The sequence below is a fragment of the Hypanus sabinus genome, chromosome 24 (assembly GCF_030144855.1).
Source record: "Hypanus sabinus isolate sHypSab1 chromosome 24, sHypSab1.hap1, whole genome shotgun sequence".
Lineage (NCBI taxonomy): Eukaryota > Metazoa > Chordata > Chondrichthyes > Myliobatiformes > Dasyatidae > Hypanus > Hypanus sabinus.
Window position 1 is genome coordinate 32,247,225 of NC_082729.1, and position 24,596 is coordinate 32,271,820.

Consider the following 24,596-nt stretch of genomic DNA (forward strand, 5'->3'; position numbering starts at 1 on the left):
CTGTGCACGGTGCTCCAGGTGTGGGTCTGACCCAGGGATACGGAGATGGGAACTGTGCACGGTGCTCCCGGTGTGGGTCTGACCCAGGGAAACGGAGATGGGAACTGTGCACGGTGCTCCCAGTGTGGGTCTGACCCAGGGATACTGAGATGGGATCTGTGCACGGTGCTCCCGGTGTGGGTCTGACCCAGGGATACGGAGATGGGATCTGTGTTCCCGGTCTAGCTCTGCCCCAGGGATACGGAGATGTTGAACTTTCCATTGCTATGTAACTCGTCTATCTGCCCCTCACTCACAGGTGTTTTCCTCATTCCCTACATCCTGGTTGCCTTGTTTGGCGGGATTCCCATCTTTTTCCTGGAAATCTCGCTTGGGCAGTTCATGAAGGCCGGTGGGATCAAAGTCTGGAACATCGCACCTCTTTTCAAAGGTTCGTTGCAGAGTGTGTAACCCTGTCCCCCGTACTCACTCTGACACCCCCTCCCTGTCCCCCGTACTCACTCTGACACCCCCTCCCTGTCCCCCGTACTCACTCTGACACCCCCTCCCTGTCCCCCATATGTGCTCTGACACCCCCTCCCTGTCCCCCGTACTCACTCTGACACCCCCTCCCTGTCCCCCGTACTCACTCTGACACCCCCTCCCTGTCCCCCGTACTCTCTCTGACACCCCCTCCCTGTTCCTGTACTCACTCTGACACCCCCTCCCTGTTCCTGTACTCACTCTGACACCCCCTCCCTGTCCCCCGTACTCACTCTGACACCCCCTCCCTGTCCCCCGTACTCACTCTGACACCCCCTCCCTGTTCCTGTACTCACTCTGACACCCCCTCCCTGTCCCCCGTACTCACTCTGACACCCCCTCCCTGTTCCTGTACTCACTCTGACACCCCCTCCCTGTCCCCCGTACTCACTCTGACACCCCCTCCCTGTTCCTGTACTCACTCTGACACCCCCTCCCTGTCCCCCGTACTCACTCTGACACCCCCTCCCTGTCCCCCATATGTGCTCTGACACCCCCTCCCTGTCCCCCGTACTCACTCTGACACCCCCTCCCTGTTCCTGTACTCACTCTGACACCACCTCCCTGTTCCTGTACTCACTCTGACACCCCCTCCCTGTCCCCCATATGTGCTCTGACACCCCCTCCCTGTCCCCCGTACTCACTCCGATCCTCCCCGTCTCCTGTACGCCCGCTGACACCCCCTCCCCAACTCCCGTACTCACTCTGACCCCCCCCCGTCTCCCGTACTCACTCCAGCCCTCTCTGTTTCCTGTGCTCATTTAACGCCTTCCCCTCACTACCTCGCTTTAACACTCACTTTATCCTCATTCATTCCAAACCTCTTCTTGCCCCGGTCAAGTTCCTTCTCCAATCCCTCTCTCCCTCACAACCATCATCTTGAGTCTCCTGCCCTCCATACCATTCCCAAATTCTTTCACCCAGTCTTCCCATCAATCTCCATCTGTCTCATTTTCTTCATCCTCACACACCTCCTCATTCTCTCCATTCTCTCTCTCTCTCTCAGACACTTTCTCATTCTCTCTCTCACACTTCCTCACTCTCTCTCTCTCTCCCCTTTCACAGGCAGATTTTTTCTCTCTCTCTCTCTCTCTCTCTCTCTCTCTCTCTCTCTCTCTCACACACACACAGAGTTGGGATTCAAGGGAAATGGATGTGCAAACATTGTCTCATTGGTTTCACTGGTGGGAGGGAGGACCGTGGGAGAGGGGTTGTCAAGGGAACTCTGTGCTGTGGGGGTGCGCCAGGCGGTCATACTGCTGTGGGAGGGGTGGTCCGGGGGGGGTCACTGTGCTGTGGGAGGGGTGGTCCGGAGGGGTCACTGTGCTGTGGGAGGGGTGGTCCGGGAGGAACACTGTGCTGTGGGTGGGGTGGTCCGGAGGGGTCACTGTGCTGTGGGAGGGGTGGTCCGGGGGGAACACTGTGCTGCGGGAGGGGTGGTCCGGGGGGGTCACTGTGCTGTGGGAGGGGTGGTCGGGGGGGTCACTGTGCTGTGGGAGGGGTGGTCCGGAGGGGTCACTATGCTGTGGGAGGGGTGGTCCGGGAGGAACACTGTGCTGTGGGAGGGGTGTTCCGGGAGGAACACTGTGCTGTGGGTGGGGTGGTCCGGAGGGGTCACTGTGCTGTGGGTGGGGTGGTCCGGGGGGGGTCACTGTGCTGTGGGTGGGGTGGTCCGGAGGGGTCGCTGTGCTGTGGGAGGGGTGGTCCGGAGGGGTCCTTGTGCTGTGGGAGGGGTGGTCGGGGGGGGGTCACTGTGCTGTGGGAGGGGTGGTCCGGGGGGGTCACTGTGCTGTGGGAGGGGTGGTCTGGGGGAGTCTGTGCTGTGGGAGGGGTGGTCCGGAGGGGTCACTGTGCTGTGGGTGGGGTGGTCCGGGGGGGGTCACTGTGCTGTGGGTGGGGTGGTCCGGAGGGGTCGCTGTGCTGTGGGAGGGGTGGTCCGGAGGGGTCACTGTGCTGTGGGAGGGGTGGTCGGGGGGGGTCACTGTGCTGTGGGAGGGGTGGTCCGGAGGGGTCACTATGCTGTGGGAGGGGTGGTCGGGGGGGGTCACTGTGCTGTGGGAGGGGTGGTCCGGGAGGAACACTGTGCTGTGGGTGGGGTGGTCCGGGGGGGGACACTGTGCTGCGGGAGGGGTGGTCCGGGGGGGTCACTGTGCTGTGGGAGGGGTGGTCCGGGGGGGTCTGTGCTGTGGGAGGGGTGGTCCGGAGGGGTCACTGTGCTGTGGGTGGGGTGGTCCGGGGGGGGTCACTGTGCTGTGGGTGGGGTGGTCCGGAGGGGTCGCTGTGCTGTGGGAGGGGTGGTCCGGAGGGGTCACTGTGCTGTGGGAGGGGTGTTCCGGGAGGAACACTGTGCTGTGGGTGGGGTGGTCCGGAGGGGTCACTGTGCTGTGGGTGGGGTGGTCCGGGGGGGGTCACTGTGCTGTGGGTGGGGTGGTCCGGAGGGGTCGCTGTGCTGTGGGAGGGGTGGTCCGGAGGGGTCACTGTGCTGTGGGAGGGGTGGTCGGGGGTGGTCACTGTGCTGTGGGAGGGGTGGTCCGGAGGGGTCACTATGCTGTGGGAGGGGTGGTCCGGGAGGAACACTGTGCTGTGGGTGGGGTGGTCCGGGGGGAACACTGTGCTGTGGGAGGGGTGGTCCGGGAGGAACACTGTGCTGTGGGAGGGGTGGTCCGGGAGGAACACTGTGCTGTGGGAGGGGTGGTCCGGGAGGAACACTGTGCTGTGGGTGGGGTGGTCCAGAGGGAACACTGTGCTGTGGGAGGGGTGGTCCGGGAGGAACACTGTGCTGTGGGAGGGGTGGTCCGGGAGGAACACTGTGCTGTGGGAGGGGTGGTCCGGGAGGAACACTGTGCTGTGGGTGGGGTGGTCCAGAGGGAACACTGTGCTGCGGGAGGGGTGGTCCGGGGGGAACACTGTGCTGTGGGAGGGGTGGTCCGGGAGGAACACTGTGCTGTGGGAGGGGTGGTCCGGGAGGAACACTGTGCTGTGGGAGGGGTGGTCCGGGAGGAACACTGTGCTGTGGGTGGGGTGGTCCAGAGGGAACACTGTGCTGTGGGAGGGGTGGTCCGGGAGGAACACCGTGCTGTGGGAGGGGTGGTCCGGGAGGAACACTGTGCTGTGGGTGGGGTGGTCCAGAGGGAACACTGTGCTGTGGGAGGGGTGGTCCGGGAGGAACACTGTGCTGTGGGTGGGGTGGTCCGGGAGGAACACTGTGCTGTGGGTGGGGTGGTCCAGAGGGAACACTGTGCTGTGGGAGGGGTGGTCCGGGAGGAACACTGTGCTGTGGGAGGGGTGGTCCGGGAGGAACACTGTGCTGTGGGTGGGGTGGTCCAGAGGGAACACTGTGCTGTGGGAGGGGTGGTCCGGGAGGAACACTGTGCTGTGGGAGGGGTGGTCCGGAGGGGTCACTGTGCTGTGGGAGGGGTGGTCCGGGGGGAACACTGTGCTGTGGGAGGGGTAGTCCGGAGGGGTCACTGTGCTGTGGCGGGGGTGGTCCGGGGGGGTCACTGTGCTGTGGGAGGGGTGGTCCGGAGGGAACACTGTGCTGTGGGAGGGGTTTTCCGGAGGGGTCACTGTGCTGTGGGAGGGGTGGTCCGGAGGGGTCACTGTGCTGTGGGAGGGGTGGTCCGGGAGGAACACTGTGCTGTGGGTGGGGTGGTCCGGAGGGAACACTGTGCTGTGGGTGGGGTGGTCCGGAGGGAACACTGTGCTGTGGGAGGGGTGGTCCGGGAGGAACACTGTGCTGTGGGAGGGGTGGTCCGGAGGGGTCACTGTGCTGTGGGAGGGGTGGTCCGGGGGGGTCTCTGTGCTGTGGGAGGGGTGGTCCGGAGGGGTCACTGTGCTGTGGGAGGGGTGGTCCGGGAGGAACACTGTGCTGTGGGTGGGGTGGTCCGGGGGGGTCACTGTGCTGTGGGAGGGGTGGTCCGGGAGGAACACTGTGCTGTGGGTGGGGTGGTCCGGGGGGGTCACTGTGCTGTGGGAGGGGTGGTCCGGAGAGGTCACTGTGCTGTGGGAGGGGTGGTCCGGGAGGAACACTGTGCTGTGGGAGGGGTGGTCCGGAGGGGTCACTGTGCTGTGGGAGGGGTGGTCCAGGGGGATCACTGTGCTGTGGGAGGGGTGGTCCGGACGGGTCACTGTGCTGTGGGAGGGGTGGTCCGGGGGGAACACTGTGCTGTGGGAGGGGTGGTCCGGAGGGGTCACTGTGCTGTGGGAGGGGTGGTCCGGGGGGGTCACTGTGCTGTGGGAGGGGTGTTCCGGAGGGGTCACTGTGCTGTGGGAGGGGTGGTCCGGAGGGGTCACTGTGCTGTGGGAGGGGTGGTCCGGGAGGAACACTGTGCTGTGGGAGGGGTGGTCCGGAGGGAACACTGTGCTGTGGGAGGGGTGGTCCGGGAGGAACACTGTGCTGTGGGAGGGGTGGTCCGGAGGGGTCACTGTGCTGTGGGAGGGGTGGTCTGGAGGGGTCACTGTGCTGTGGGAGGGGTGGTCCAGGAGGAACACTGTGCTGTGGGAGGGGTGGTTCGGAGGGGTCACTGTGCTGTGGGAGGGGTGGTCCGGAGGGGTCTGTGCTGTGGGAGGGGTGGTCCGGAGGGAACGCTGTGCTGTGGGAGGGGTGGTCCGGAGGGGTCACTGTGCTGTGGGAGGGGTGGTCCGGGGGGGTCTCTGTGCTGTGGGAGGGGTGGTCCGGAGGGGTCACTGTGCTGTGGGAGGGGTGGTCCGGAGGGGTCACTGTGCTGTGGGAGGGGTGGTCCGGGAGGAACACTGTGCTGTGGGTGGGGTGGTCCGGAGGGGTCACTGTGCTGTGGGAGGGGTGGTCCGGGGGGAACACTGTGCTGTGGGAGGGGTGGTCCGGAGGGGTCACTGTGCTGTGGGAGGGGTGGTCCGGGGGGGAGGGTCACTGTGCTGTGGGAGGGGTGGTCCGGTGGGGTCACTGTGCTGTGGGAGGGGTGGTCCGGAGGGGTCACTGTGCTGTGGGAGGGGTGGTCCGGAGGGGTCACTGTGCTGTGTGAGGGGTGGTCCGGAGGGAACGCTGTGCTGTGGGAGGGGTGGTCCGGAGGGGTCACTGTGCTGTGGGAGGGGTGGTCCGGAGGGGTCACTGTGCTGTGGGAGGGGTGGTCCGGGGGGAACACTGTGCTGTGGGTGGGGTGGTCCGGAGGGGTCACTGTGCTGTGGGAGGGGTGGTCCAGAGGGAACACTGTGCTGTGGGAGGGGTGGTCCGGAGGGGTCACTGTGCTGTGGGAGGGGTGGTCCGGAGGGGTCACTGTGCTGTGGGAGGGGTGGTCCAGTGGGAACACTGTGCTGTGGGAGGGGTGGTCCGGAGGGGTCACTGTGCTGTGGGAGGGGTGGTCCGGAGGGGTCACTGTGCTGTGGGAGGGGTGGTCCGGAGGGGTCACTGTGCTGTGGGAGGGGTGGTCCGGGAGGAACACTGTGCTGTGGGAGGGGTGGTCCGGGAGGAACACTGTGCTGTGGGAGGGGTGGTCCGGGGGGAACACTGTGCTGTGGGAGGGGTGGTCTGGAGGGGTCACTGTGCTGTGGGAGGGGTGGTCCGGAGGGGTCACTGTGCTGTGGGAGGGGTGGTCCGGAGGGGTCACTGTGCTGTGGGAGGGGTGGTCCAGTGGGAACACTGTGCTGTGGGAGGGGTGGTCCAGTGGGAACACTGTGCTGTGGGAGGGGTGGTCTGGAGGGAACGCCATGCTGTTGTTGGGTGAGGAGCTTGGTGTGAGTGATGATTAACTGCGAATCTTGCGAACAGGATTGGGCTTTGCCTCGATGGTGATCGTCTTCTTCTGTAATACCTACTACATCATGATCCTGAGCTGGGGCTCCTTCTACCTGGTGAACTCGTTCTCCAGCCCCCTGCCCTGGGCCTCCTGCAACAACACGTGGAACACCAACGCTTGCTCCGAAGGCTGCAGCCTCTCCGGCAACACCAACCTCAGCGCCTGCACGCCCCAGGAGCAGGTGCAGTCCTCCATCGTCGAGTTCTGGGAGTAAGTCGCGCCACAGCGAGGGTGGGTTTGGGGAGTCAATCGGATGCAATTCTGAGGCTGTCGGGCCGAAAGGCCTTCTCTTCCTGATCGTAAGTTCATGATGGGCTGGCTGGTCTCACTCCAGCAGCCAGAGTCGACTGAATGCTCTCCTAGTCCCTGTGGGCTATCATAAATGGACTGAATGGTCTCCCTGACCCTTTGGAGTAGCCTCGATGGGCTGACTGGACTGCTGTTGCAGCCTCCATGACGGACAGCCTCTCGCTCAGAGTCCGCACTTGTTGCCTATCCCAGTTAACCAGCCTCGGCCTCTCTTACAGGAGGAGGGTCCTGCGGCTGTCGAGTGGACTGGCAGACATGGGTGAGATGAGCTGGCAGATGACGCTGTGCCTCGCAGCCATGTGGCTCCTTGTCTATTTCTGCATCTGGAAGGGCGTGAAGTGCACAGGGAAGGTAATGACGACCGAGGTGGCACGGGGGGAGCGACTGGGGTGAAACCGGATCATGACCCTCACTGATCCCCAATCCCATCACTCAGATCCCTAACACCGTCACTCCCACTGACACACGTCACTCCAAACCCCAATCCCGTCACTCTCACTGACACGAGTCACTCCGATCCCCAACCTCGTCACTCCAATCTCCATCCCCATCACTCCCACTGACACACGTCACTCCGATCCCCAACCTCGTCACTCTGACCCCCAAACCCGTCACTCCCACTGATACACGTCACTCCGATCTCCATCCCCATCACTCCCACTGACACACGTCACTCCGATCCCCAACCTCGTCACTCCGATCTCCATCCCCATCACTCCCACTGACACACGTCACTCCAAACCCCAATCCCGTCACTCTCACTGACACGAGTCACTCCGATCCCCAACCTCGTCACTCCGATCTCCATCCCCATCACTCCCACTGACACACGTCACTCCGATCCCCAACCTCGTCACTCTGACCCCCAAACCCGTCACTCCCACTGACACACGTCACTCCGATCTCCATCCCCGTCACTCCCACTGACACACGTCACTCCGATCTCCATCCCCGTCACTCCCACTGACACACGTCACTCCGATCTCCATCCCCGTCACTCCCACTGACATGAGTCACTCCGATCTCCATCCCCGTCACTCCCACTGACACACGTCACTCCGATCTCCATCCCCGTCACTCCCACTGACATGCGTCACTCCGATCTCCATTCCCATCACTTCCACTGACATGCGTCACTCCGATCTCCATCCCCGTCACTCCCACTGACACGCGTCACTCCGATCTCCATCCCCGTCACTCCCACTGACACACGTCACTCTGATCTCCATCCCCGTCACTCCCACTGACACACGTCACTCCAATCTCCATTCCCATCACTTCCATTGACATGCGTCACTCCGATCTCCATCCCCATCACTCCCACTGACACACGTCACTCCGATCCCCAACCCTGTCCCTCTCACGGCACAACCTATGTCAGTGACAGATTGTCTCGGTTACATTCTGCCTAGCTTTGGATTGCAGCTTCTCTCTCAGGACAGAACAGAACACACGGGACTGGCCCTTCGGGCCACAATATCTGTATAACCATCCTCTCGTCTTGGCTGCACCCCGTTGATGCTTCCTGTTATCATTGCCATCACGTACTGTCTCATATGACGTGGGTGATCATGGTCTCTTGACTGTGATTGTTCTTGGCAAATTTTCCTACAGAAGTAGCTTTTGCCTTCTGGGTAATCCAAGATGGGTGACCCCCGCCATGATCAATCCTCTTCAGAGATTGTCTGCCTGGCATCAGTCGTCACACCACCAGGACTTGGGATCTGCACCGGCTGCTCATATGACCGTCCACCGCCTGCCCCCGTGGCTTCGCGGGACCCTGATCGGGGGCTAAGCAGGTGCTGCACTTCGCCCCAGGGTGGCCTGCAGGCTCGCGGAGGGAAGGAGCTCCTTTGCTAGAGACGTATCTCCTCCCTTCCTGTAACCTCTTCAAATTCTCCACGTCTTTCCCGAAATGGGGAAACCAGGGATGCACACTAAGTACAGCCTTGGACAACTGCAAGGGGACGTCATGCTTGCTCCGGTCACTCTGCACACGTTTATTATCTCAGGCATGTGTCCTGTTACAAAGTAACTCTCAATTACAGTGAGATATGTATTAACAGTTAAATAAGTAAGCCATTCCTGAATCACCAAGTGTGTGTCTTCAGGCTCCTGTCTCTCTCAACACGCACAACACGCTGGTCGGGCAGCATCCATGGAAACGAACAGTCAACGTTTCGGGCCGAGACCCTTCGTCAGGACTGAGGGAGGGGGCGGGGGCCCTGTAAAGAAGGTGGGGGGAGGGTGGAGATCAAGGGGTGGGGAAGGGGAAGCAGGGAGGGGATAGGCAGGAGGGGTGAAGAAGGAATGTAAGGGGAAAGCACTACGGGTAGTAGAAGAAGGCAGAATCATGAGAGAGGTGATAGGCAGCTGGAAGAGGAGGCAGAGTGATAGTGGGATGGGGGGGAGGGAGAGGGAGGGAATTACCGCAAGTTGGAGAATTCAATGTTCATACCAAGGGGCTGGAGACTACCCAGACGGTAGATGAGATGTTGTTCCTCCAACCTGAGTTTGGCCTCATCACGGCTGTAGAGGAGGCCGTGTCTGGACATATCCGAATGGGAATGTGAAGGAGAGTTGAAGTGGGTGGCAACCGGGAGATCCTGTCTGTTGTGGCAATGGAGCGGAGGTGCTCGACGAAGCGGTCCCCCAATCTGCGTCGGGTCTCGCCGATGTAGAGGAGGCCGCACCAGGAGCACCGGATGCAATAGATGACCCCAACAGACTCACAAGTGAAGTGTTGCCTCACCTGGAAGGACTGTCTGGGGCCCGGAATGGTGGTAAGGGGGGAGGTGTGGGGACAGGTGTAGCACTTCCGCTTGCAGGGATAAGTACCAGGTGGGAGATCCGTGGGGAGGGACGTGTGGACCAGGCAGTCGCGGAGGGAATGATCCCTGTGGAAAGCGGAGAGGGGTAGAGAGGGAAAGATGTGCTTGGTGGTGGGGTCCTGTTGAAGGTGGTGGAAGTTGTGGAGGATAATGTGCTGGATCCGGAGGCTGGTGGGGTGATAGGTGAGGACAAGGGGGACACGGTCCCTGTTGTGGTGACGGGAGGATGGGGTGAGGGCCGAAGTGTGGGAAAGGAATAACACCTCATCTGCCCTCTGGGTAGCCTCCAGCCCCTTGGTATGAACATCGAATTCTCCAACTTCCGGTAATTCCGTCCCTCTCCCTTCCCCCATCCCACCTTCACTCTGTCTCCTCCTCCAGCTGCCTATCACCTCTCTCATGGTGCCACCTTCTTCTACTACCCGTAGTGCTTTCCCTTTCATTCCTTCTTCACCCCTCCTGCCTATTCCTTCCCCACCCCTTGATCTCCGCCCTCCCCCCACCTTCTTTACAGGGCCCCTGCCCCCTCCTTCTTCAGTCCTGACGAAGGGTCTCAGCCCGAAACGTTGACTGCTCGTTTTCCACGGATGCTGCCCGACCTGCTGAGTTCCTCCAGCTTTTGTACGTGTTGCTTTGACCACAGCATCTGCAGTGCGCTTTGTGTTTTCCTGTACCTCCTCCCTGATGGTTGCGATGAGAAGAGGGCATCTCCTGGGTGATGGGGGGTCCTTAATGATGGACGCTGCCCTTTTGAGGACGCAGGGAAGTCCAGTGCCCATGATGGAGCTGACCGAGTTTACAACTTTCTGCAACTTATTTCGATCCTGTGCGGTGCCCTACCCCTTACCAGACGGTGATGCAGCCGGTTAGAATGTCCTCCACAGTACGTCTGTAGAAATTTGCAAGTATCTTTGGTGACATACCAAATCTCCTCAAACTCCTGATGAAATTCAGCCTGTGTTGTGCCTTCGTCGATATGATAGATCCTCAGGGCTGCTGACACCCAGGATCAGCGCCCGCCCATTTGCTGCCTACCTCCCCTTTTCACCTGACCATCCGAAACGCCACATCACACAGATTGAACTTCACCTGCCATATCTTCACTCAGACCCACAACCCTCTTCACTGTCCCCAATCTCTGTGTCAGCTGCAAAGTTAAGGATCAGCTCAACAACGGAGGTCCCAGCACAGGACCCTGCGGACCTCCCGTCATGAGCCGTCGGCCTCTGACGTCTGTGGGCAAGTCAGTCTTGAATGCAGTCGACCAAGTCATCTTAATCTTTGCGACAAACTGACCACGAGGGACCCCGTCTTCTCTCCATCTTGGCATCTGACAATGCCTGCCACTCATCAATCTCCTCAAAAATACATACAGAACTGTGCAGGCCTTGGGCAAATATACATATTTAGGGCACAATGCTGTATTTGTCAACTTGGAGCGGAGTCTGTAAATCTGGTGGGAGCAAAGGATGTTGGGGTGGTGAGGGTGGAGTGACGTGGGAGGGGTGTGGGACTGATGGCAGAGAAGGTGTGCCGGGGTGAGGGGTGGCACAGGTGCAGACACACCCAGCCCTGAGCTACCAGGCAAGCTCACTTGATTCCAAACAATTGGTTTATTGATCATTACAGAATGTCTCTCTGGTGCTTCCCACTCCCTCCCCTCTCCCGGCCATGATTCCCCGACTGTTTTTGTGGTGACAGAGCTCAAAGTGTCCCTGTCTCCAGTATTTGCCGGGAATGTTGACCCGGGCCCCGGGCAGGAACCATGCTCCGCACTCAGAGGGTACCAGGGCTCCCCACGTTGGGCCGTGCGCTCCAGGGCCTAGGTGCTCACTGAGCCTGCTCTCTGCTTTGTTCCTGCAGCGGGCTGCTGCCTTGCAGAGCGATGGAGGCCAGTTGCCATGGATACTGTCGTAGGCCCGGGGAGCCTGAAAGCTCATTGGCCCTGGGTCACTCGGACAAAGGCAGAGTCAGTGCCAGCCATCTCCTGGGCAACGTCCCATCGTCAAAATCTAATTCAACTCCTCCCCCCTCACCGCCTCTCCCCTTTCAGTGACAGGGCGGGACAGTATGGTGCCCGTGCGTAGGGACTGGGTCCCAGGTGTACAGCTCGCTCGAGGGCGGGTGTGTGGGGGTCTCACTGCTTTCCCTCTGCCTACAGATTGTCTACTTCACGGCCACGTTCCCCTACATTATCCTGACCATCCTGCTGGTCCGCGGAGCCACACTCCCTGGAGCCGTTCAGGGTATCATCTACTACCTGCAGCCTGACTGGAGCAAGCTGGGAGAGCCTCAGGTGAGTGGGTGAGGGACGATATAGGGGGCGAGAGAGAGACATGAGGTACCACACTATCCAGTAGGCCTGCAGAGACTCTCCAAGGCTACAACCTCCACCCAGATTCAATCACCAGCCATTTCTGCCAGCACTTTCACCAGCTCCCGTTCACTCAGGGGGCCATAGGGGAGAATTAGGATTGATACCCCATCCTGGTGTATTTCGGTTGAACGTTGGGATAGGGTGAGGTGTGGACCTGGTGTATTTCATAGAAACATAGAAAGCCTACAGCACAATACAGGCCCTTCGGCCCACAAAGCTCTGCTGAACATGCACTTACATTAGAAATTACTAGGCTTACCCATAGCTCCATGTACCTGTCCAGGACTCTCCTAAAAGGCCCTATCGTATCCACCTCCACCATCATCGCCGGCAGCCCATTCCACGCACTCAGCACTCTCTGTGTAAAAAAAAACTTACCCCTGACATCTCCTCTGTACCTACTTCCAAGCACCTTAAACCTGTGCCCTCTCATGCCAGCCATTTCAGCCCTGGGAAAAAGCCTCTGACTATCCACACGATCAATGCCTCTCATCATCTTATACACCGCTATCAGGTCACCCTCCGTTGCTGAAAGGAGAAAAGACCGAGTTCACTCAACCTATTCTCATAAGGCATGCTCCCCAATCCAGGCAACATCCTTGTAAATCTTCTCTGCACCCTTTCTATAGTTTCCACATCCTTCCTGTAGTGAGGTGACCAGAACTGAGCACAGTACTCCAAGTGGGGTCTGACCAGGGTCCTATATAGCTGCAACATTACCTCTCGGCTCTTAAACTCAATCCCACGATTGATGGAGGCCAATGCACCGTACGCCTTCTTAACCACAGAGTCAACCTACTCAGCTGCTTTGAGTGCTTTTTTATACTGCCAAGAGTCTTACCATTAATGCTATATTCTGCCATCATATTTGACCTACCAAAATGAACCACTTCATAGTTCTCTGGGTTGAACTCCATCTGCCACTTCTCAGCCCAGTTTTGCATTCTATCAATGTCCCGCTGTAACCTCTGACAGCCCTCCACACAATCAACAACACCCCCAACCTTTGTGTCATCAGCAAATTTGCTAATTCATCCCTCCACTTCCTCATCCAGGTCATTTATAAAAATCACGAAGAGCAGGGGTCCCAGAACAGATCCCAGAGGCACTCCACTGGTCACCAACCTCCATGCAGAATATGACCTGTCTACAAAGGCCTTCCGTGGGCAAGCCAGTTCTGGATGCACAAACCAATGTCCCCTTGGATCCCATGCCTCCTTACTTTCTCAATAAGCCTGGCATGGGGTACCTTGTCAAATGCCTTGCTGAAATCCATATACACCACATCTACTGCTTCATCAATGAGTTTAGTCACATCCTCAAAAGATTCAATCAGACTCGTGAGGCACGAGGCATGAGGTGTGGATCCTGGGAGGGGAGGGCTGAGAGACATTGAACCAGGTTAGTCCCCACCCCCTCTCTATCTGCTCCTCTCCCCACAGGTATGGATCGACGCTGGTACACAGATTTTCTTCTCGTACGCCATCGGGCTTGGGGCCCTCACCGCTCTGGGCAGCTACAACCAGTTCCACAATGACTGCTACAAGTAAGGATGGGGGAGTGGCGGGCGTCAGGGGTCAGGAGGTGGCCAGCAGACTCTCTGTGGCAGGGCTGAGGTTAGCAGGTGGGGCCAGGTTAAAGTTGCAGGTGAGGTGTGGTTGGGCACAAGAAAAGGTCGGGGTCCGAGGGAGGATTTAAGGTCGAATTCAGTTGCCTAATGGTTGGCCTACTTCCAAGTTCACTTTCTAAGCTGAGGAGGTCGTTTCCTGCGGGGCCCTGCCTCGGGCGAGAGCAATGACAGTGTCAAATGGAGAAGCTGAGGAAACTCTTTGGAATCTGCAGGATTCGTGGCTACGAGCGGCTGTGGAGGCAGAGGTTGATTGGGTCTTGATTCGTCGGGGCATGAATGGGGTTGAGAGGCAGTGGGTTGCCATGGTGGGTGGTAGTGGCAAATACAGTGGGACGTTGGGACAGGCACTCGGAGGTGAGGGAGATGGAGGGTTACGGACATTGAGTTGGTAGGAGGGATTCGTGTTTGGGGTCCTTTTTTTTTACTTACTTTTCAACTCACCCAGCAGCACAATGTGGGCTGAAGGGCCTGTTCCTGTACTGTACTACATTTAGACTTGATGGGCCAAATGGCCTAATTCTGCTCCCATGGTCTTACGAGTCACGCCCATGCAAGATGACGAACTCCACTGTGTCTCTGTAGTCTCTCTCCTGACCTCAGAATACTCGGAGACTGGTGATTTGCTTGTCCGGAGACACCGTGGCAAACTCTGTTTGCGAGCCATCCGCACGGAACGTCGTGGAGGCCCGGGGGAAAACCGTATCAGAGAGTTACACTTGCTAAAGTGCTCAACCAGAGATCGGTTCATCTTCATCGATCAATATAGTTCATTGAAGGCTGCGTCATGGGTAGATAGAGTTGTTTAAACAAATGCTTTTCCCACTTCGGCCTTCACAGATCAAAATACTGAGTATAGCAGATGGGATGTTGAAGCTGTTGGTGAAGCCTAATTGGGAGTATTGTGGGCAGTTTTCATCACCTGCCTACAGGAAAGATGTAAATAATGTTGAAAGTGCGGGGAGAACTTACAAGGATATTGTCAGGTCTCGAGGACCTCAAAGATGGAATAGATTGGGGCTTTATTCCCAGTGCAGAAGACCGAGGAGAGATTTGACAGAGGTATTCAGAGTTATGAGGGGTGGAGATCGGGGGGGGAGTAAATGCAAGCAGGCTTCTTCTGCTGAGATTGGGTGGGATGGCAACGAGAGGTCATGGGTTAAAGGTGAAAGGCAAGATATTGAAGGAGAACTTTATCGGGGAACTTCTTCACGCAGAGGGTCGAGAGGATCTCTACCGACAGGAGAAAGGGCAAAGGTGGGTCACCGGCACCATAACGCCGGTCATTTCGGGTAGATGGGGCTTGTCATCCACGTTTGACAGCTCACGGTGGTGGGCCACACCGTCACCCCTGCTCAAGGGTAGCAGAGGGAAAGAGTGCCTTTGGTGGAGACATACCTCCTCCCCAGCAACCAAGTGTTTCAACTTTGATTTCTCTAACTTCCGTTAATGCCCCTCCTCCCCTTCTTACCCCATCCGATTTACTTATTTCCCCCCCTTTCTTTCTCTCTCTCTCTCTCTGCCTGTTCTCCATCTCCCTCTGGTGCTCCCCTCCCCCTTTCTTTCTGCCTAGGCCTCCCGTCCCATGATCCTTTCCCTTCTCCAGCTCCACCTTTCCGGCTCTCAACTTCAACCCACCCCCTCTGGTCTTCTCCTATCATTTTGCTTTTCCCCCTCCCCCTCCTACTTTCAAATCTCTCACTATCTTTCCTTTCGATCAGTCCTGACGATGGGTCTCGGCCCAAAACGTCGACAGTGCTTCTCCCTATAGATGCTGCCTGGCCTGCTGTGTTCCACCGGCATTTTGTGTGTGTTGCACCTCTCTTTAACCTACTTTGCACAGTGGGACCACAATTAGAGGTCATAGGTTAAGGGTGAAAGGTGAAATGTTTAAGGGGATCATTCAGAGGGCAGTGAGAGTTTGGGACGAGCTGCCGGCACAGTTGGTGGACACAAGCTCGATTTCAATGTTTAAGAGAAGTTTGGGTAGCGAAGGCTGTTGGACCAGAAGGTCCTCTATCTCTAAATCGAACTGAATTCAGTTCCAGTAAACCCCTATATTGGGTGATGGCCAAGATATAACCCCCTTCCCCACCCAAACCAAGTCACGTGAAGCCATGGGGGCAGGTGGGGGAGGGTCGTACGAGCAGCCGGTGCAGATCACAAGGTCTGGTTATGTGACCACTGCCACCAGGCAGACAATCTCTGAAGAGTATTGATAATGGCCGGGGTCACCCGTCTTGTGAAGACACTGCCCAGAAGCAGGCAATGGCAAAGCCCTTCTGTAGGAAAACTTGCCAAGAACAATCATGGTCATGGAATGACCACAATTGCCCACATCATACAACACGGCGCATAATGTTGATGTCATACGAGGATCATAGTGATGATGTCATATGACACGGCACACGATGATGATGTAGGATTTCCCCAGTTGCAGATTGTTCTTCGGTGAATCGTTCAGCCCCGAGAGAAGATTTCTCCTTGTGGACCTTGTTCCACTTCAACCCCTGAACATGTTAAATCGACATCTTAGAGGAGATTGCCAGAGAACTGCGTGATTGCAGACATCTCTCCCTCTTACAATTCACCAGGCGTCCTCAGCACTTCCAAGAGAACAAACTGTGGCCTGGCCTAATTTGTTTAAAATTAAGCAACTTGAACAAAGGAGCTGTGAAGGACAAGGGCAACGACTCGGCTGGCTCGGCCTCTCCAGCTGAATTTCAACTCGTTGACTTGTTTCAACTTTTTTCATTCCCTGTTTCTGAAAGTCTCAGTCAGTGTTGAAGACCTGATCTCAAACTGTGTGTCAGAGAGCAGGGAGAAACGTCAGCCAGCAGAGGCGACGTGGGGGTGAAGATTTCTGTCGGTGGCCTGGAACGTGCTGCCAGGGGTGGAAGTAGGTGTAAAAAGTGAAGTTTAGGGGGCTTTCAGATTGAAAATGATCAGGGATGTAGGGATGTCAATTCATAGGAGGTCAAATGAGGCAGCTTAACAAGATGAGCCCGTGGTATTACAGGAAGGATGTCAGCACGCACAGAGCGGTGGCTGAGTGGGAACGAAGGGAACATTTTCTGGTCGTCTGCCAGTGACTAGTGGTGTTCCGCAGGGGCTTGTGCTGAGACCCATTCTTTTTATGTTATATGTCAATGATCTGGATAATGGCTTCATGGCCAAGTTTACGAATGATACGAAGATAAAGTGGGGGGGGGTGTCAGGGAGTGTGCAGGAAGCAGAGAGGAAGGACTTGGGCAGATCGGGAGGATGGACAAAGAAGGGGCAGATGAAACGCAATGCCAGTCACACACTTTGGTCGAAGAAACAACAGTACAGACTGTCTTCTAAATAGAGAGAAAGTTCAAAAATCTGTGGAGCAAAAGGACTTGATTCAGTGTGCAGGAGTTGCTGAAGGTTCATTTCCACATTGAGTCAGTGGCGAGGAAGTGCAATGTCAGCTTTCACTTCAAGTGGACTGGAATATAAGAGCAAGGATGTTCAGACTTTATAAGGCACTGGTGAGGCCTCTCTTGCAGTATCATAGTGGTTGTGTGTAAGAAGGGATCTGCTGACGTTGGAGAGAGTCCAGGGGTTGAGAAGAATGATTCTGGAATGAAATGGTTATCATATGATCCTCTCAGTAGAAACTGTTCTGCCAGGCTTAGTAGCTAATTAATTAATAAATTGTAATTGATAGCCCTATTAATCAGAGTTAAACCACGGTAGTGTTGCGGTTAGCACAATATCGGTGTGCAGAGTTCAGTTCTGGTGTCCTCTATAAGGAGTTTGTATGTTCTCCCTGTGACCGCGTGGGTTTCCTCCCACAGTCCAAAGGTGTACCGGTTGGTAGGTTAATTGGTCATCGAAACTCGTCCCGTGGTTAGGCTGGGGTTAAACCGGGGATTGCTGGGCGGTGCGACTCGAAGCTTAATTCATAGATAAACAGTTTGTTCCTGTGGGGCAAGCTGCACACAGATCACACAGGAGTCGGGAAGCGCGCGGAGTATTGTAATGGAGGAACTCAGCAGTCGACGTTTCGGGCCGAGACCCCTCTCTCGGACTGAGGAGGAAGCGGGCAGCAGCAGCCAGAATGGGAAGGTAGGGGGAAGGGGAAGGAGGACAAGTGGGAGGTGATAGGGGAGGGGTATGAAAGGCTGACACAGGGAGCTGGGAGCAGATAGGCGAAAGAGCCACCAACCATTTTATAGATCCGAAGCACTGTGGCATTTCCGAGGTGACCCTGTATAACTTTCCTCATGACTACCGTACCAGACTGCAGGGGGTGGCCCAGAGGGTAGGACCCTCCTCACTGCCTCTCAGCTCCAGCGAGCTAGGTTCCACTCTCACTGTGTGGGGTTCGCTCGTCCCCCCCGAGACCGCACGGGTTGTCCTCCGGGCTCCTCCCAGGTCTCAGACACGAGTGGGGTCGTTACGTCACGTGTGGAGGGGGAAGAGGAGGTCAGTGGTTCCCTGTCAGAGAGAAGGTTGAGACTGGCGTTCGTTTGATAGCACAGACTCAGTGGAGCGAAAGGCCAGATAATTCATTTATTAAGATACAGCGTGGAATTCTTTCTGCCTAGCAACCCGTGATTTAATCCTGGTCCAATAACGGGACAATTTACAGTGACAAATTAAGCCACCAACCGGTACGTCTTCGGACTGAGAGAGGAAACCCACGCGGTCACGGGGAGAACGAGCAGGCAGCAGCGGGAATTGAACCCTGGTCACCGGCACGGTGGTGTTTGAGCTAACCACACAGTGAGGTATTAAACCCAGCTTCATAACGCTCAGAGAGGTTGACAGCAGCCTGGCATTGCTGCTTCCGGAGGAGGGGGGAAGGCTGTCAGTGTTTGCCGCGGAATGTGGCAAGTTGGAACAACGGCAGAAGGAATTTAACGCCGATAAGCGTGAGGTGTTGCATTTGGTCGCAGAGAGAAGTATAACCCAGGAAAAGGCCCTTTGGCCCATCTGGTTCTGGGAGGACCAAACAGGGTAGGTCTTAGTGAGTGAGTGGTAGGGCACTGAGTGTGGCAGAACAAAGGGATCTACTTTATGAATCCAAAACTCCTTCAACACTCACAGGTGGGGAGGCTCATGAAGAAAACTTTTGGCACAATGGCTTTCTGAAAGCCAAGTGTCGAGTACAGGAGATGGGATGATATGTTGACCTTGGTGAGGCCTGATTTGGACAGTTCTGGCCACCGACCCAGAGGAAGGTATCAGTAAGATTGAAAGAGTGCAGAGAAATTTAAAAGGATGTCGCTGGGACTTGAGGACCTGAGTTAGAGGGAAATATTGTATAGGTTAGAACTTTATTCCCTGGAGTGGAGGAGACTGAGGATTTTATGAGGGGTATAGGTAGGATAATTGGAAGCAAGGCGCTGACAGGGCCAATGATTCTTAGGTCAACTTCTGCTCCACTGGGCGAGGATGACAGTGGTTCAGCTCTCTGAGAAATCAGGAGCCGAAGAGTGAAGCTCCCTCCGTACAGGGGGCAGGAGCTGCAACAACCTGTTACAGGTGTACGAGGACCCCTCCACCCCAGCACCTCGCCAAGTCCCCGCTGATGTGTGGCTATTCTTCAGCAGAATTCACTCCATAATCATCAAACATTCACCAGTGACACACTGCGGCAGGCTGTTGGTTAGATGGCCCTCCAACATCTTGTGTAGAGAAAGACGCACTCTGTGTCTGACCCCGGGAGTGTGTGATGGGACGGTGTGGAGGGAGATTCATTCTGTGTCTGACCCCGGGAGAGTGTGATGGGACGGTGTGGAGGGAGATTCACTCTGTGTCTGACCCCGGGAGCGTGTGATGGGACGGTGTGGAGGGAGATTCACTCTGTGTCTGACCCCGGGAGTGTGTGATGGGACGGTGTGGAGGGAGATTCACTCTGTGTCTGACCCTGGGAGTGTGTGATGGGACGGTGTGGAGGGAGATTCACTCTGTCTGACCCCGGGAGTGTGTGATGGGACTGTGTGGAGGGAGATTCACTCTGTGTCTGACCCCGGGAGTGTGTGATGGGACGGTGTGGAGGGAGATTCACTCTGTGTCTGACCCCGGGAGTGTGTGATGGGACGGTGTGGAGGGAGATTCACTCTGTGTCTGACCCCGGGAGTGTGTGATGGGATGGTGTGGAGGGAGATTCACTCTGTCTGACCCCGGGAGTGTGTGATGGGACTGTGTGGAGGGAGATTCACTCTGTGTCTGACCCCGGGAGTGTGTGATGGGATGGTGTGGAGGGAGATTCACTCTGTGTCTGACCCCGGGAGTGTGCGATGGGACGGTGTGGAGGGAGATTCACTCTGTCTGACCCCAGGAGTGTGTGATGGGACGGTGTGGAGGGAGATTCACTCTGTCTGACCCCGGGAGTGTGTGATGGGACGGTGTGGAGAGAGATTCACTCTGTCTGACCCCGGGAGTGTGTGATGGGACGGTGTGGAGGCAGATTCACTCTGTCTGACCCCGGGAGTGTGTGATGGGACGGTGTGGAGGGAGATTCACTCTGTGTCTGACCCCGGGAGTGTGTGATGGGATGGTATGGAGGGAGATTCACTCTAGGTCTGACCCCGGGAGTGTGTGATGGGACGGTATGGAGGGAGATTCACTCTGGGTCTGACCCCGGGGGTGTGTGTGATGGGACGGTGTGGAGGGAGATTCACTCTGGGCCTAACCCCGGGAGTGTGCGATGGTAAGGTGTGGAGGGAGATTCACTCTGACCCCGGGAGTGTGTGATGGGACGGTGAGGAGGGAGTTTCACTCTGTGTCTGACCCCGGTGGTGTGTGTGATGGGACGGTGTGGAGGGAGATTCACTCTGGGTCTGACCCCAGGAGTGTGTGATGGTACGGTGTGGAGGGAGATTCACTCTGGGTCTGACCCCAGGAGTGTGTGATGGGACGGTGTGGAGGGAGATTCACTCTGGGTCTGACCCCAGGAGTGTGTGATGGGAGGGTGTGGAGGGAGATTCACTCTGTGTCTGACCCCAGGAGTGTGTGATGGGACAGTGTGGTGGGAGATTCACTCTGTGTCTGACCCCGGGAGTGTGTGATGGGATGGTGTGGAGGGAGCTTCACTCTGTGTCTGACCCCAGGAGTGTGTGATGGGACGGTGTGGAGGGAGATTCACTCTGTGTCTGACCCCGGGAGTGTGTGATGGGATGGTGTGGAGGGAGCTTCACTCTGTGTCTGACCCCAGGAGTGTGTGATGGGACGGTGTGGAGGGAGATTCACTCTGTGTCTGACCCCGGGAGTGTGTGATGGGATGGTGTGGAGGGAGCTTCACTCTGTGTCTGACCCCGGGAGTGTGTGATGGGACGGTGTGGAGGGAGATTCACTCTGTGTCTGACCCCGGGAGTGTGTGATGGAACGGTGTGGAGGGAGATTCACTCTGTGTCTGACCCCGGGAGTGTGTGATGGGATGGTGGAGATGGCCTATTTTAATGTCTTTTTCTCTCTCTGTTCTGATTCACGCAGAGATGCCTTCATCCTGTCGCTGGTGAACAGCGGCACCAGTTTTTTTGCGGGCCTGGTTGTCTTTTCGATCCTGGGATTCATGGCGGACGAGCAGGGGGTGGACATCTCGGAGGTGGCCGAGTCAGGTAAGGGAGAAAGCTGCCGGCAGGAAGGCCCAGTTTCCCACACTGACGACCCCCCCCCCCCCACCGTCCCTGGGGGCTTAGGGAGGAGTGGTATTCTGGGCCGAGGCAGGAAGAGACTGTGAATACAGTAGTTAATGGTTCAGGGTGTGCTGAGGGTCCAGGGTTCAGTACGAGGCTGTGTAAAGCATTTGGTTGGCCGAATGACCTCTTATGTTCCCGGGGTGGCCCGCAAACCTAGAGGGTAAACATCGTCACAGAATACCCCCTGATCCAGGAGCCATGTATGTTGCACCTGCCTTCGTGTTGTTCCAGGGAACTTAGGGGAAGTGTGTGTGATTGTGTGTGTGTGTGTGTGGTGGGGGGTCAGATTTTACATTATTTGGGGTTTCTGCATTTCGTTGTGGCAATGCACTGGCCCTCCATTCTGGCTCAGTATCGTGTGCTCCCATCCATCCCGGGAACAGGGTCTGCAACATCCCAGCCACATGCGCTCCGTGTCATCCTGGTAACGGGGTCTGCACCGTCCCAGTAACATCCGCTCCGTGTCATCCCGGTAACGGGGTCCGCTCCGCTCTGTCGGTAACGAGCGCTCTGGTCTGTGTTGGTAACGGGTCTGCTCCGCTCTGTCGGTAACGGGGTCTGCACCGTCCCGGTAACGGGTCCGCTCCGCTCTGCCGGTAACGGGGTCTGCACCGTCCCGGTAACGAGGTCCGCTCCGCTCTGTCGGTAACGGGGTCTGCACCGTCCCGGTAACGGGTCCGCTCCGCTCTGTCGGTAACGGGGTCCGCTCCGTGTCGTCCCGGTAACGAGCGCTCTGGTCTGTGTTGGTAACGGAGTCTGCACCGTCCCGGTAACATCCGCTCCGCTCTGTCGGTAACGGGGTCGGCACCGTTCCGGTAACGGGGTCCGCTCCGTGTCGTCCCGGTAACGAGGTCCGCTCCGCTCTGTCGGTAACGGGGTCTGCACCGTCCCGGTAACGGGTCCGCTCCGCTCTGTCGGTAACGAGCGCTCTGGTCTGTGTCGGTAACGGGGTCCGCTCCGTGTCGTCCCGGTAACGGGGTCCGCTCCGCTCTGTCGGTAACGAGCGCTCCGCTCTGGTCTACCCTAGGGCCCGGCCTGGCCTTCATTGCCTACCCGAAAGCCGTGACGCTCATGCCACTGCCCCAGGTGTGGGCCGCCCTGTTCTTCATTATGCTGCTCTTCCTTGGCCTCGGCAGCCAGGTAACGAGTGGCTGGTGGAGGGAATGGAATTGAGGAATGAGGGGGCTAAGGAGAAAGGGAGGATGGGGTAAGGGGGAAGGGGGTGGGGGGAGTGGGGGTAGAGTATGAGGGGGAGTGGGAAAAGTGGAGGGAAGAGTGGGAGGGGGATGGGAGGAGGGGGGAGGGGTGGTGGAAATGGGGGGAGAATGGGGTGGAGGGGAAGAGAGGGGGAGGGGTGGGGGAAGTGGAGGGAGGATGGGGTCGAGGGGAAGTGGAGAGAGGATGGGGTCGAGGGGAAGTGCAGAGAGGATGGGGTCGAGGGGGTGGGGGAAGTGGGAGGATGGGGTCGAGGGGAGGGGAGGGAGGATGGGGTCGAGGGGAGGGGAGGGAGGATGGGGAGAGGGAAGAGAGGGGGAGGGGGAAAGTGGAGGGAGAATGGGGTTGAGGGGAGGGGGGAGGGGGTCGAGGGGGAGGGGGAAGTGGAGGGAGGAGGGGGAGGGAGAAAGTGGAGGGAGAATGGGGTTGAGGGGGAGGGGAGGATGGGGAGAGGGAAGAGAGGGGGAGGGGGAAAGTGGAGGGAGAATGGGGTTGAGGGGAGGGGGAAGTGGAGGGAGGGGGTCGAGGGGAGGGGGAAGTGGAGGGAGGAGGGGGAGGGGGAAAGTGGAGGGAGAATGGGGTTGAGGGGGAGGGGGAAGTGGAGGGGGGGTCGAGGGGGAGGGAGAAGTGCAGAGAGGATGGGGTGGAGGGGAAGTGGAGGGGGATAAACAGCAGAACCCCACCCATCTGCCTCGGGGCACAGTCCTGTCCACATCTCCCAACCCTGATCATATTTCACTCAATGTTCTTCTCCCCATCTGTGGACCCCTCCTCAATTCCATGACCCCTTCAGCACCCCTCCCCATCTTACGACCCTCCTCTGGCCCCTATACCCCTTCCGCTCTGTGACCCTCCTCACGCCCCTAAACCCCTCCCCGTCTCTGTGACCCTCCTCAGGCTCCTCTACCTCCTCCTCTCTGTGACCCCCCCCCTCCCCATCTTTGTGAACCCTCCAGCCCCTGTACAGAGAGAGGGAGCCCACTGAAGATGATAGTGTACGGGGAGAGCGAGGGGCTCTCTTGCTCACGTTCTGGCCTGCTTGTCGCCCCCAGTTTGTGGGTGTGGAGGGATTCGTCACTGGCATCCTCGACTTGCTGCCCGCCAAGTGCTCCTGCCGCTACCAGAGGGAAGTTCTAGTGGCCATTGTCATCATGATCAGCTTCATCATCGACCTCTCCATGGTCACCCAGGTGAGCCTCGGCACCTCAGACTTCTCTGTGAGTTCTACTAGTCCAACCGGCTGTGGGTGGGGCAGAGGGGTGTGATGAGGAGGGAGCTCCGCGACCATAAGACACAGGAATAGAATGGGACCTTTGGCCAATTGAGTCTGCTCCACCATTTCATGATGGCCAAACTGATTCCCTCTCAACCCCACTCTCCCGCCTTCTCCCTGTCCCCACACTAATCAGCAACCCATCAACCTCTGCCCGAAACCTACCCAGAAAGACTCAGCTTCCACAGGTTCACCACTCCCATCACGTCCATTCGAAATGGACGCCCCTCTGTTGTGAACCTGTGACCTCTGGTCCTGGACTCCCTCCACCCCCCCCCCCCACATGGGAAATATTCTCTGTACGTCCACTCTGTTGAGGCCTTTTAACATTCGATGGGTTTCAATGAAAATTCCCCCCTCATCTCTTCTGAATGCCAGTGAGTCCAGGCCCAGAGCTATCTCCCAGGAGCCCAAGAATCTCTGTGTGTCAGTTTTATTCGAGCGGACGGCAAAATTTAAAATTTTATTTTTGGCGGCATCGGGTATGCTTCTGTGCCATTGTACTCCAAGGAAAATGACACCCTGGCTGGGGCCCTGTAATTTTTCCATATTAATGGCCCAGCCCCGTCCCCTGAGGGATTCGATTCGCATGTGAAGGGCCTTTGACGCAATGGTCTCAGATGGACCTTGGAGAAGGATATCGTCTAAATAATGTGCAATCGAAATCTCCGGTGGGAATTGGATGTTGTGTAAATCACTGGAGACAAGCCCATGGCAGATTGTGGGGCTGTGCTTGTAGCTTTGGGGCAGGCGATTAAATGTGTTTTGTCTGCCATCCCAAGTAAAGGCAAACTGGTCTTGGCTATCTGGGTGCAGGGGAATCGAGAAAAATGCATTCGCTAAATCGACAACAGCGTATCAAGGTTTATGGGGACGGCCTGCAATGTCTTCAATCAGGGTGACAATGTCAGGTACAACGGCGGCGAGGGGGGGTGCGGCCTTGTTCAATTGCCTATAATCAACGGTCATCCGCCAGGAGCCGTTCCTCTTACGGA

At 57.4% G+C, this 24,596-nt stretch overlaps 1 protein-coding gene across 1 annotated transcript in view; it reads left to right on the forward strand.

Annotated features, from left to right (window-relative positions):
- Nucleotides 1-24,596, forward strand: part of LOC132380614 (creatine transporter-like) — a 41,761-nt gene that overhangs the window by 6,494 nt on the left and 10,671 nt on the right. The window contains exons 2-9 of the mRNA XM_059949548.1: nt 299-430; nt 6,266-6,503; nt 6,821-6,953; nt 11,595-11,729; nt 13,253-13,356; nt 20,908-21,032; nt 22,141-22,253; nt 23,381-23,518. Of these exons, the coding sequence (XP_059805531.1) occupies nt 299-430; nt 6,266-6,503; nt 6,821-6,953; nt 11,595-11,729; nt 13,253-13,356; nt 20,908-21,032; nt 22,141-22,253; nt 23,381-23,518 (1,118 nt within the window). The remainder of the gene's footprint in view (nt 1-298; nt 431-6,265; nt 6,504-6,820; nt 6,954-11,594; nt 11,730-13,252; nt 13,357-20,907; nt 21,033-22,140; nt 22,254-23,380; nt 23,519-24,596) is intronic.